Source organism: Megalobrama amblycephala, linkage group LG5 (genome assembly GCF_018812025.1).
Source record: "Megalobrama amblycephala isolate DHTTF-2021 linkage group LG5, ASM1881202v1, whole genome shotgun sequence".
Taxonomy (NCBI): domain Eukaryota; kingdom Metazoa; phylum Chordata; class Actinopteri; order Cypriniformes; family Xenocyprididae; genus Megalobrama; species Megalobrama amblycephala.
This window is the reverse complement of record NC_063048.1, coordinates 26,262,680-26,274,757: the sequence shown is the minus strand read 5'-3', so window position 1 is coordinate 26,274,757 and position 12,078 is coordinate 26,262,680. Positions and strand designations below refer to the sequence as shown.

The following is a 12,078-nucleotide window of genomic DNA, read 5'->3' as shown; positions in this document are numbered from 1 at the left end:
TTAAATAATATTATGGGGAAAAAATATATCGGCCATTTTTATTGTTTTTTAATCAGTTTTAATCACCTTTTTCCTCTATACTAGTTTGTCCTGTAGCGTGACAAATACTTAATAGATTTACTTCTTTTTTTTTTTTTTTCAAATATTTAATACAATTAGTATGAGCTCATTAAAGCTGCATGAATACAAAATACTGTTTAAAATAGATATAGATAGAGTATATCGATTCCAAAAGTACTTCATGTCCTCTATCCATGACTTGGTAAAACATACAAATTTTGAAAATCAAACGTGCAGATATAAAGCCATATTTAATTGAGTTGAGTGTGTACAAACACATCCTTTAAAAAAAAATGGAAAGAAACTCACTTATTTCACTTCTCATAAATGCTTGTTTCTTTAAGTTCTCTCTCCTCGGTAGTCCAGCCCCCACTAATCAACTCTATATAAAGTCTATTTATGCATTGAATTTTCTATTTTGGCATAATGTCACAAAACAGGTGAGTCTGATTCATCTTACTTTAATTCTCAGAGCAATTTTCAAATGGCTGTATTTTATCGGTTGGTTTTGGTGTCAGTAAGAGTTGCTTTGGTCATGTGCTGCTGCTCTTCCAGTTATACAGCTGGGTTTAAGGCGCGTGTGGCTGGGTTTGGGTGTTTTTGTGGGAGATGGGTGTGGTGGTACAGTATGTTTTAGGGTGTATAGAAGTCATGGTGGAAATCTGCCTAGCTTAATTTGGCACCAACAGGAAACCGATCTTCTTTGTGTGAACCGTTCGAAGGCTGTAGTATTTTTTATTTTTTTATACTTAATTTCAGTCTGCAGATTTTTGAAGTTTGCGAAAGGTTTGAATATACAGTAATTTATAGGTGCTGATCACAATGTTACAATCTAATGTGCACAAAATGCATATATATGTATGTAGGTAGTTAAATATGTATGTGTATATATATATATATATATATATATATATATATATATATAATATTCACACACATACACATATATATGCATTATACATAATGTATATGTATGTATGTATGTGTGTGTATTATGGGTATTATACAAGAACTGTTAACTCTCACTGTTAACTAGGCTAGTTGCTTATTAGTATTCATATTACTAGGATATTGGCTGTTTATTAGTACTTAAAAAATACATATTAATGCCTTATTCTGCATGACCACATTTTGCAACCCAATACCTAAACTTAACAACTACCTTACTAACTATTAATAAGCAGTAATTAAGAGTTTATTGAGGCAAAAGTCATAGTTAATAGTGAGAATTGGACCCTAAACTAAAGTGTGACCATTAATATATATGGGATAATGAATAATTATGTTTGTGTGTGTAAGCTAGCAAGGTAAATCAAAGCTGATCATACAGTACACACTTTTTACTCTCTATTTGTGTTAGTTGTTCACCCTGACAACAGAAGCAGAAAAGAAGCAGAAAACCTCATTTGTTTAATTAAAATGTGGTCTTAAATCAAGCAGTCAACACGGTTACATTCCTGCCTCGCTCGTTAGCTGCCTATTGCACTATATAATTAGTTTAGATGACAAACCAGCTTCTTGCTCAGTGTCTTCAAACAAATTCAGTGGGGCAATTACTGTGCCATAATGCCACAGTAAGGGCGAAGGACATTTCTGAAGGGGTTGTCAAGGGTTTGGATGTTTTTGTCTTCTGGAATAAACATTCTTTTACAGGATTTCTTCAAACTCTTTCTTTTGATAACTAGCTGACGGGTTGTATGTAATGTCATTGACTCTTTGACAGTCTAAATATTATGCACAAATCAAGTTGCAACATTGTTAGTTGCTAAGAGACACTTTCTGTCTGACATCTGTATTTCATTGTCTCATTTTGTAATTTATCATTGTGGTTTTTGTTGTTGAGCAGAGTGAATTTTTAACCAGCGTCCCTGTTTTTTCCTCACAGTGAACAGAGTATATGTCAAGCCCGAGCCTCTGTGATGATCTATGATGACACCAGCAAAAAATGGGTGCCAGTCAAACCGGGCCAGCAAGGCTTCAGCCGCATCAACATCTACCACAATACTGTCAACAATAGCTTCCGTGTGGTGGGAGTCAAACTGCAGGACCAGCAGGTGAGATACGAACATGGCACAACAACACAAAAAGAAGAGACTGTGTGATATGATCTTACCGTACACAGTGTGTGCTTTAGTTTTACAGTCACTTTCAGTGAACTTTCCATTCGGTTTGTGTCATTTTACATCTTAACATCTAATTCTGTTTCTGTAGTTTCCCAAAACACCATTTTTGTGAATGTATAATTGACCCTTTGCTTGAAGAGCATTTGAAATAGTTTGATTACAGAGAAAATGTCACAGATGCAGATACATAACCACATATCGCCACTCTTCCAGGTCGTTATAAATTACTCCATTGTGAAAGGTCTGAAATATAACCAGGCCACGCCAACTTTTCACCAATGGCGTGATGCGCGACAAGTTTACGGGCTGAATTTTGCCAGCAAAGAGGAGGCCACCACCTTCTCCACTGCCATGCTCTTTGCGCTCAATGTCCTGAGCTCTCAGGATGCAGGTAATTTACATGACCTTGTATTTTTTTTTAACTCTGTGCCACACTCTGCTGCATTATTCTTGCGTGGTGTTTGATTAGGTGTTACTTGGATTATTTCTGTCATTTATTATCATTTTTAGAGATCAGCTTGATATGAATAATAAATTTAAAGGCATTCAAAGTAAGTTTTTGAAATTTCCACACCCGTAAGACTTTTGTACATCTTTGGAACACAAATTAAGATATTTTTGATGAAATCCTCCATAAACAGCAATTTAACCACCACTTTCAAGATCCAGAAAGGTACTAAAGACGTTGTTAAAATAGTTGATATGACTGCAGTGGTTCAACCTTAATTTTATGAATCAACGAGAATACTTTTGTGTGCAACTTTATTCAACATCTTCTCTTCTGTGTTATTCTCATACGCTGTTTACGTTCAGCGTCAGGACGCTGACTCATTATTGGCCGGCTCCTGCGTCAGTATCACAAGCATGCGTCGTGCTGCTCACGGACAATAATAAGCCAGCGTTCTGACATTCTGAACGTAGCTCTCATCAAAAATATCTTAACCCCCCCCCCCCCCCCATTTATCTTTTAAAAGTAGTTTGCAGTGTTTATCGCTTAAGTATTTATGAACATACAAATAAATTACTGTGTTACAATCATTTCACTGTAATTCCTTGCAAAAATGGCAACTAGTAGTCTGTAATATAGTGTAAATTCACACTGAAAATATTGTTGTTTGGGTCTTATACGTGGTACTCTTAAGTGTAGTATAATTCTTATTTAAGAACAGCACATGGGCCTCTCTAGTTTCAGGCTGCTGCTACTTATAAGATGTATGTGGGGGGGTCATAGCCCTGGTTAAAATATCCATGGAGCCAAACAGTCTCAGACCACGAGTGCTACATGTTTCTAGACAGAGTTGCAAAGGTTTTTAGAAGTGCTACTCGCACCTTAGCATGCTCAGAAGAGAGAAGCTGGTGTTCACCTGCCTGAACTCACCTGTCCTGAGTCCTGACTGTTATTACCAGTTCCCACCTGGTAGTGGAGCTCAAACTGCACCATTATAGATATCTGTACATAGATTAAAGTCACCTAAGAGGGCTGTAGAGCCATGCTTGGACCGGAGTTTTCCCCGGGGCCAATCCGACGGATCAGCTCCACGGTAATAAAACTCAGCAGTAAGTATTGTTAAGAGGAAGGGCTGGAGGTTTCAGTTGCATGTGTTAATGTGATGCGATGCCTCAGATGGGCCATTGTGCTGCCTTTGATGGAGGATGGGGTTGTGGAAGCTGCTCAGTGGTTTTTGGCACAGTGCCTGTCAGAAGCTCGTGATGAGGTGTGTGAGGGTTTGGGATCTAGTGTGTTTGTTGTGACTATTTTTTGACTATCATTAGTGCAAATATAACATAATTAATATTGTTGGTAGTTTTATTATCATAATACGATTGTTTTGTCAGGCTATGGCAAAAAATTAATCAGTCACATTAAAGGCAAATGAATTAAAAATAATAATAACAATGATAAACAACAAAAACAATACTAATAATATCATTGATAATAATACAAAAAAATAAGATTATTACAATTGTTGTTACTTAAGTTACTTTAATTATTTGCTAAATTTTCAAAAATTATTTTAACAGCTTACAAATATCCTTTCATTGAATATATTGTCAAGCTTTTGAAAAAACATTTAAAAAAAAATCTCAACATTTCCTAAATTGAGGAAAAACATTTATTAAACCCATATGAAAATCAAATAAAATGTATGTGCAAACAGTGTTTATTCAGTTCAGTTAAAGTTCTGGTAAGCCCTGGAAGGACAGAAGAAACACATTTGATGCAAGATACTTGTATTTGCTAAAAGAGTGTCTTGTTAGATCAGTTTCAGTAATTGAATGCAAAGTTAAAAAAAAAACGTAACCACCAGTTGTTACCTTAAGGAGCTATTTCTACCTGATATAACACTTAAATTTAGTTTTAATTTTATTTATTTTTTATGTTAACATTTTAAAATACTCTACAGATTTATATTATGCAAGTGGTGTGTTATAAACAAATGGCAGGGTTTATCAAACAAGTAGTTCCCCTCATCCAATCAGATTGTATCTGTCTTTCCACTTCATGTTATCTCAGTGGACATCATCATTTCAGCTCAGTGATCACCAGGGTATGTGTATTTGGTACAAAGTGACTCTGCTGCTGCACGCAGCCACCAAATGATATGGTATGTGCGTCATAAAGCACTGTAAATATTGACTATACTTTACTTCAAAAGCTTGTCCAAAAACTTCATCACAAATTAATCATAAGATTTTTTAGTGTTTTTCCTACAGAGCTTGGACCATATATCACAATAAAATCCAGAGCTCCAGATTTGACTCTCGGGAAGCACTTAAAACTAAGAATCCATTAACTTTATTCAGCATGAGTCGCACCAACCATTTTAATACCCTCATACTGCAGCCATTTATCAGCATGTTGCTATTGCAAGGGATTCAATTCGAGTTCATGAAATAAATCACACAGTGTATTAAGCTGCCACGACCTGCAGCAGAGATGGATATGTGATCAGGAGTAATATCTTTGCTTTATATGATGTCTGGTTACACAGTGCACATCTGTGATATCAAGCATTATGATTGAATCGCACACAGAATTATATTTTGTTAGAGAAGTGTCCATATTAAGATATTTCATTCACTTTTTGGGCCAAACTCAAGAGAAAAGATACTTACATATTTGCCCATTGGTGAAGTGAGACAATGTGGCATTACCCAAAATGCTCAGCAGGGTTTGGGATTGAGATTTCATAAATCTCTATACATAATTCTGTTGAATTTCCTCTTTACCCTGGCTGCCTCTAGCCTATCATAAAAAAGTTTCTCATAGTACTGACGCAGTCTTATTCAGTAAGGCTCTGTCAGTGAAATTATATTGTATATTTGTTTTATTCTAAGTAAGCTTGATCCTCTGATTTTTATGCTGTTGGTCCATTTATGGAGATCATATATTGACAAATTTGTTATATTATAAAGTTGGCTAACTTGAAGTTTTTCCTATAGTTTAAGATGTATGTGATGTTTCTTTTCAATATTATAATGTCAGTCTGTTATAATGTCAATCAGTGATTTAGGGACAGATGAAATGGGACTATCTGCTGTAGACAGGACCTCAGGTGGATTGCATGTTTGCGACACTGTGTGAAATGCTGCTTTCGTGTGACGTACGAATATATTCCCATTCCTGTTGCTTGAGGGACTTGATATTCAGCCCTGCTGCAGTTATTCAGTTTTGTTTTTTTGTTTTTTTTTTGCTAACGACAAGCTGTTTTCCCTCTTAGAATCAGCACGAGTACATACTTTATTATAGCTATTCCTTTTTCTAAATAAGCACATTTTATTACACCGAGATTTATGACGAATATTTTTGTACTCTCATTAAAATATGGATCTTGAATTAAATTGAAGGAGGGGTTTTTTTGGAAATCATCAAGAGCGTTTTAGAATATGACGCTGCATAATGCGAGTGATTCAGTGAGACTTTAGCTCCCATAATCACCTTAAGGACATGGATCATTTAATCATTAAATGTGGAAGCAGAATCGCACCTGTCATCTGCTTCATCTGCAGCTTGTTTAGACCCAGACTGAGCCTGCTGACAACTGCTAATGCCAAGGTCTTCGAGCTGTCTCGTTTGTCATGCTTATTTACTCAATCTGCAATAACTGTTCAAAGAAACGGCATATGTTACTCCCTTACTTATTCATCAAGCAGAACTGTATTTATTATATGTATTTCATGCGCTGCGGAGGAGTTGCTGTTTATGATAATCTGAAGTGCTGCCTTATTGTTAACTCTTTAAATGCAGTGGTTCTTTCAGTCTCATTAGGTATAAAATAGAAAACATAAGCAGTCACAATATTGTCAGTTGTTTCAGTGCTGAAGTAATGCTGATATAGCAATGAAACAATGTTTGATGATAAATGGTTATAAAAAGGTTAACAAATTATTTAGAAATCATTGTTGAAATTTGAAGATCTGTACTAAAATTAAAATGTTGCGACACTGATGTTGATTCAGTTTTCAAAATTCCAAAGTGATTCTTTCTTGATCCATGATACTGATTCATGGGAGAATAAATGTTGAAATGCTGGCTGGGGTATTTGTGTAAAATTTAAAATTTTAATTTATCGAATTACATGATGTAACTTATAATCAATATTTGCTGACAAGTATAATTGAGAAGATAATGTTAATACATGACATTATTGTGGCAGATCACTGAATAGACAAAATTAAAAAAGTGGCTTTAAAGGTGATAGAGAGGATTTTTTCGTCGACTGAGAAACCAAAGACTGTTACTGAGTTTTTGAAATGAGCGCATGCGTAAGAACAACCCCCCTCCTTCGAAGGAATGCCTCCCAAAACTCGTAAACACTCGTATTGGAACACGAGTGTTTACCACCGGCATTCGCTGTGTCGTGTTAGTGGATTCATTATGTCGAACTCACTGCAGGTAACTCATAATCTGCAGTTGTTACTCCTGTCTCCTGACAAAAACATTGCATGCGGCGCCTGTAGAGTGTGGAAAGTTACTGGAGCGCGCAGCCGCGCACGTCTCTCACAAGGAACATCATGGCAGTGATTGACAAGCCAGAGGGCCAATCGTTTACGCGATGATCGCGTAAACGATTGGCTGATGTTTTTAAGGCCCTACCTCCTGCAGAGATGATGTATATTAATATTATTCCTTTCAGTCCACCTAATAAATAGTCTTTTATCAGTTAGTAAAGACAGTTTCAAGTAATATTGCAAAAATGTATAAAACAAAACATCCTCTTTAGCACCTTTAAGCCCGGTTATCGCCAATAATGATAATTATAAAGATAACTATATTATATTTCTCATAAGTGCACACTTATATATCATCTACCACTTTAAATTCTCAAGATCTTTAAAGTAAGGTGGATTCTGATTGGCTGTCAGAGTTTTTATCATTCATCAGCTGTGGTGTAGACTCCTATTCTCTTAGAATTGATATGGTTATTAAAACTCAAAACTTTTTATAGTTATAGTTATCGTCGTTGGTGTGAACGGCCATTGTTTTTCTCTATACAACAGGCTATTGCATTTTTTTAGCGTTTTATTTTAATTTATTTTTTTGTAAGATTTGCGACCCCCTGCATACTCTAGCTGTGTGAACAGCTCATTATTTCACCACCTTAAATTTCATAGTAGATAGAGCTAAACTCAATTATGTTTGATGGTGCCTAGTAACCAAAGATTATCAACCACATTAGATATGCCCACACTAAGGACCTTTCTCTGAACAGAAGGGCCTTCCTTACTCCCTTGAGCTTCCATGCCCCATACTGAGTTCCTGAATGTCATATGACGTAAATAGTCATCATCTCAGTAACCTGAGATCCATGTTTGCCATTATTAGCAGAGCTCCTTCACACCCTAACAAATTCAACAGAACAATTATGGAGGCTTCAGAACGACTGCTAAGTCTACCAGTAATGAGGTGTTGGGTATGAGGGCAATTGTGACATGACATTATTGATGTTTATAGTTGTTTTGGCATAATATGGCTTGTTCTGATGGATTTATTGGACTGTAATTGTTTGATTAGTTATCACTTACATATATATATATATATATATATATATATATATATATATATATATATATATATATCTCTTTTGATGTTGTTTTGTTTTGATGTTGATTGGCCATGTGTCCAATCAAACTTATTCATTTATTCAAACTTATTCATCATTATTCAACTTATTGTCAATTAGTAGAAGCTAGTCAAAGTAAGCAGATGAACATGAACCGGTTTTTGTGACATACCCTGATTTGTGAAAATCACTAATAAAACTAAAAGCATGACCAATACTGTATCAAATATAGATTCAACTGCAGCATGGTTTGTACCGACCAATGTCAAATGTTTCATTTCCAAATGATACTATATAATGAAGAATCCAAGATGTGTCAGATGACATAAACCAGCTGCCCAATGCAAAATCTGTGTCCTGAAACAAAACCAATTGAAAAATACTGTAATAATCAAGTCTGCCATAAGGTGTCAAGATATATTAAGTCAATCAGAGGCATTTTACAGTTCCTGAGACATTTAAATAAAATATCTAAATGATGAGGTACAATTATTTTCTTTTTCTTCAGGTCCAGCAGCACATCGTCAGAATGGACCGGTGACAGATGACGCCGAGGCTCAAAGGAGGTGTGGAACGTCTCTAATGACATTTATTCTTTCTGAGACATCTGTCACATGTTAATTAAGCTTTTAAACATTGGACATTGGCCTGAATTACAGAATATGCTCCTTTTTTAAAGTGAAGCCTGTAATGTTTTTCTGGTTTCCCTGAAAGGCGTAAACACTGTTTCTCTGTGGCACTTTCAAAATATTCCTGTTTGTTTAAGCATCCCAACCATTGTGATAGTGGCTCAACCAATGGATTGAGTATGGGGCGGGACTATCGCTTTGCCCAACCAATTGCAGATGAGGAGTGTTTGGGAAACTAAATCAAAACTGAATTTTCATTTAGTGCCACTACAGGCAATGAAATTACACACTTTACTTTTAACTTTACAGGTCAAAGTGTGCTCAGTGTATTACTGTTTTAGAAATTACTCATTTACACTCAGTATTTTTCACATATTGCTGTCATGAAGATTGAGTACACTTCTGAACTGCTGTCATGACATGAAGTCTAGATTGTGCCCTCTAGTGGTCAAATGCAAACCTGCAATCTAGCATTTTTAAAATTTAATGAGCAAAACGTGACAAGCGTGAGCACACATAAATGTTTATTTTCCAGTGCGCATGTCAGTAAGCAGTTCATACAGTGGATTGAGAGTGTTTAGATTTCACTTTACTTTTAAGTGAGTTAACATTTGTTTCTAGACAAATGATGGACCAGCATCAGATGCAGATGGAAAGGGAACGACGAACCTCTGGCTCTGCAGGTAGGCTAAGGATGCCACATCACTGTGAAATATGATATGAGACTACATACTGTGCAATTAAAACACACATACACACACACACTCACAAAACCACCACAGAGTTACCCTGCAGGCTTTATTGTCTGCTTGGACAAATGTTAACACTGAGAAATATCAAATTCCCTGGCCGGAGAATAGATCCTAATTCCAAACAACACACACACTGCCCATCCTCTATCATACACACACGCTCTCTTTCTGTTTCAGCACCTGCTTAAGCATTAATCAGTTCAAGACAGTTGTTTTTCACTATGCCATAAGCAGCATTTGTGAGTTCTGTTTTGGTGAATCTCATGAAACATGTCAAGAACATGTTGAAATCATTTTGCTTGAAGAAAATTAAGCCTTTTGTAGGACAATTAAGATTTCTTTGTTCATTATTTCATGATAATTAATCCAGATCTCACTTTAAATTTTCATTAATGCAAAATAACAATATATATATATATATATATATATATATATATATATATATATATATATATATATATATATGTGTGTGTGTATATGTATATATATATATATATATATATATATATATATATATATATATATATGTTATTTAGTATTATTTATTTAGTTATTAAAATTGTGAAATAATGTCTGTCATTTATGTACTCAGTACTTTTATTCATTTTAGTACTTTTGTATCACAGTAATGAGAATGAGACCTTTGAGAATAACTAATATTGTTAAAAAAATCTCAAAAGTAAAATATACACATCCATTAATTATTGTAATGAAAATTTTGGAGGGGGTATTTACAGTAATTGTCATGAATATAGAGTTACAATGAAACAAAATCTTGGTCATAAAATATGCTTAATTTTCTGTTATTTCTCCATTTTTTATTTTTCTGAAATCTGACCTACATGTAGATGTTTTTGTGAGATTCACCTGTAGCATATAACGTGCTTTAAAAATCTTATATTTTGCTCACATTTCATCATTCTTTTTCAGTTGCTTTGTACAGTTTGATGCTTGATTTTCGTCACTCTCACATTTTCTCTCTTTTCGTTTGTCATTTGTGTTGAACCGTTTGTCTCTTTCTCTGTTTCTTAGTCTCCACCCTTCAGTTTAAAGTGTCAGCATCTGCCTCTCAGTCCGAAACCGCTCTGCATGACCTCAGACAGTATCGGGCTAACACTCTCCCCCCTTCCTATGCTCACCTTAACCCCACGCCACCTTCCTCCCACACCTCCTCTTCCTCCCAGGAACGGGAGAGCGGCTACCGTACGGTGGACTCCCCTCAAAAAAAGGCCCAGCAGCTTTCCCAGCTTTCCACCTCTCTGGCTTCTGCTTTCTCCCCCGTACAGCCAGGTGTCGCCCCTCCACCTCGCAATGTCAAGCAAATCCCTCTTTCTCCTCCAACAGCCCAACTGGACCCCAAACACGCCACTTGGTCCTCGGCCCACATGTATGCCCCATTACCCGCTACATCGGCCCCCGTTGTAATGGCAGTGCCAGTCAAACAACCTGCCCTGCCTGTCGCCCTCCCCCTGCCACCCCTAAACAACGGCCCAACCTGTGGCCCCAAAGCTCCCGCTAACTCTTCCCACTTGGTGCCTGTAACACACCACCAGCAGTCATCCAATGGCCAGGCAGAGGAGTACTACCCATACCAAAACCCTCCTACGCAGGTCACCTCCGGAGCAGTACTGCACCCACAGTATCCCATGCAAGAATCGTCCTGCCCCCTACCCCCAATCATTGGCCAGCCCATCCAAGGCCCCGCCCTCCACCCACAGCAGCTATACCAGGCCACACCCCCTTTCGACACCACACCCACCTCTCACACCACGCCCAAGACGTCTCCTTCGCCTGTTTATCAGAACGCCACAGCTTCCAGCAGTAAGTATTTCAGACTGCCTCCCATCAGCTGCCCCCTCCGTAATTAGTTGCCCACCACCAAAAGACTTCACACACCTGTCCAGTGGAATTGGGCTGATGACATGCTGATCTCAAAAGCTGTCCAAAGAGAACAGTACAGTCTTTGTACTGAAACCATATGCAAATAATGGCCCATCAGCATTGTCAGTGAGGCTGTTGACTTTTGTACATGTGTTATACGACAAAATCACAGCAGCTCATTTGAACAAATGGCAGCTGCCTCACCTTCTTTGTTCTGAATAGAGGAAGGATGATTTAAGATTTTAAGGTAAACAGTTATCTACATCACAGTGAGGTTCATCTGTGTTTGCTCAAAGGTGATTTGTTCGTATTGTTTAAGCGATGCGTCACACTTTAAACTAACCCCATGTTCCTTTTTTTCCTCAGAGCTTTTGTTCTTTGCAGATCATAAAAGTGAAATGTGTCAGTTGTTTGATGTTAAAACGGTTGGTTAACAATAAAATGGGGCTCAACAAGAGAGAATTGGGCCATTTGACAGACCAGTCATTTGTTCTTTCTTTTGTTCCACTGAATGTTCATTGTTGTACATCCACTTTGCAAATTTAAATGCTTGGTTTTCTGTGATGTA

The 12,078-nt window shown here is 36.8% G+C and overlaps 1 protein-coding gene across 8 annotated transcripts in view; it reads left to right on the top strand.

Annotated features, from left to right (window-relative positions):
* Positions 1-12,078, top strand: part of evla (Enah/Vasp-like a) — a 43,172-nt gene that overhangs the window by 21,986 nt on the left and 9,108 nt on the right. For 4 of the 8 annotated variants that reach the window (XM_048191561.1, XM_048191557.1, XM_048191559.1 and 1 more), the window contains 5 exons: positions 1,946-2,114; positions 2,397-2,574; positions 8,757-8,814; positions 9,499-9,560; positions 10,662-11,450. In XM_048191561.1, coding sequence (XP_048047518.1) covers positions 1,946-2,114; positions 2,397-2,574; positions 8,757-8,814; positions 9,499-9,560; positions 10,662-11,450 — 1,256 coding nt within the window. Of the gene's footprint in view, positions 1-367; positions 501-1,945; positions 2,115-2,396; positions 2,575-3,192; positions 3,741-8,756; positions 8,815-9,498; positions 9,561-10,661; positions 11,451-12,078 lie in introns of those variants that run through there. The other 4 variants (XM_048191560.1, XM_048191564.1, XM_048191562.1 and 1 more) reach the window with 4 other exon arrangements.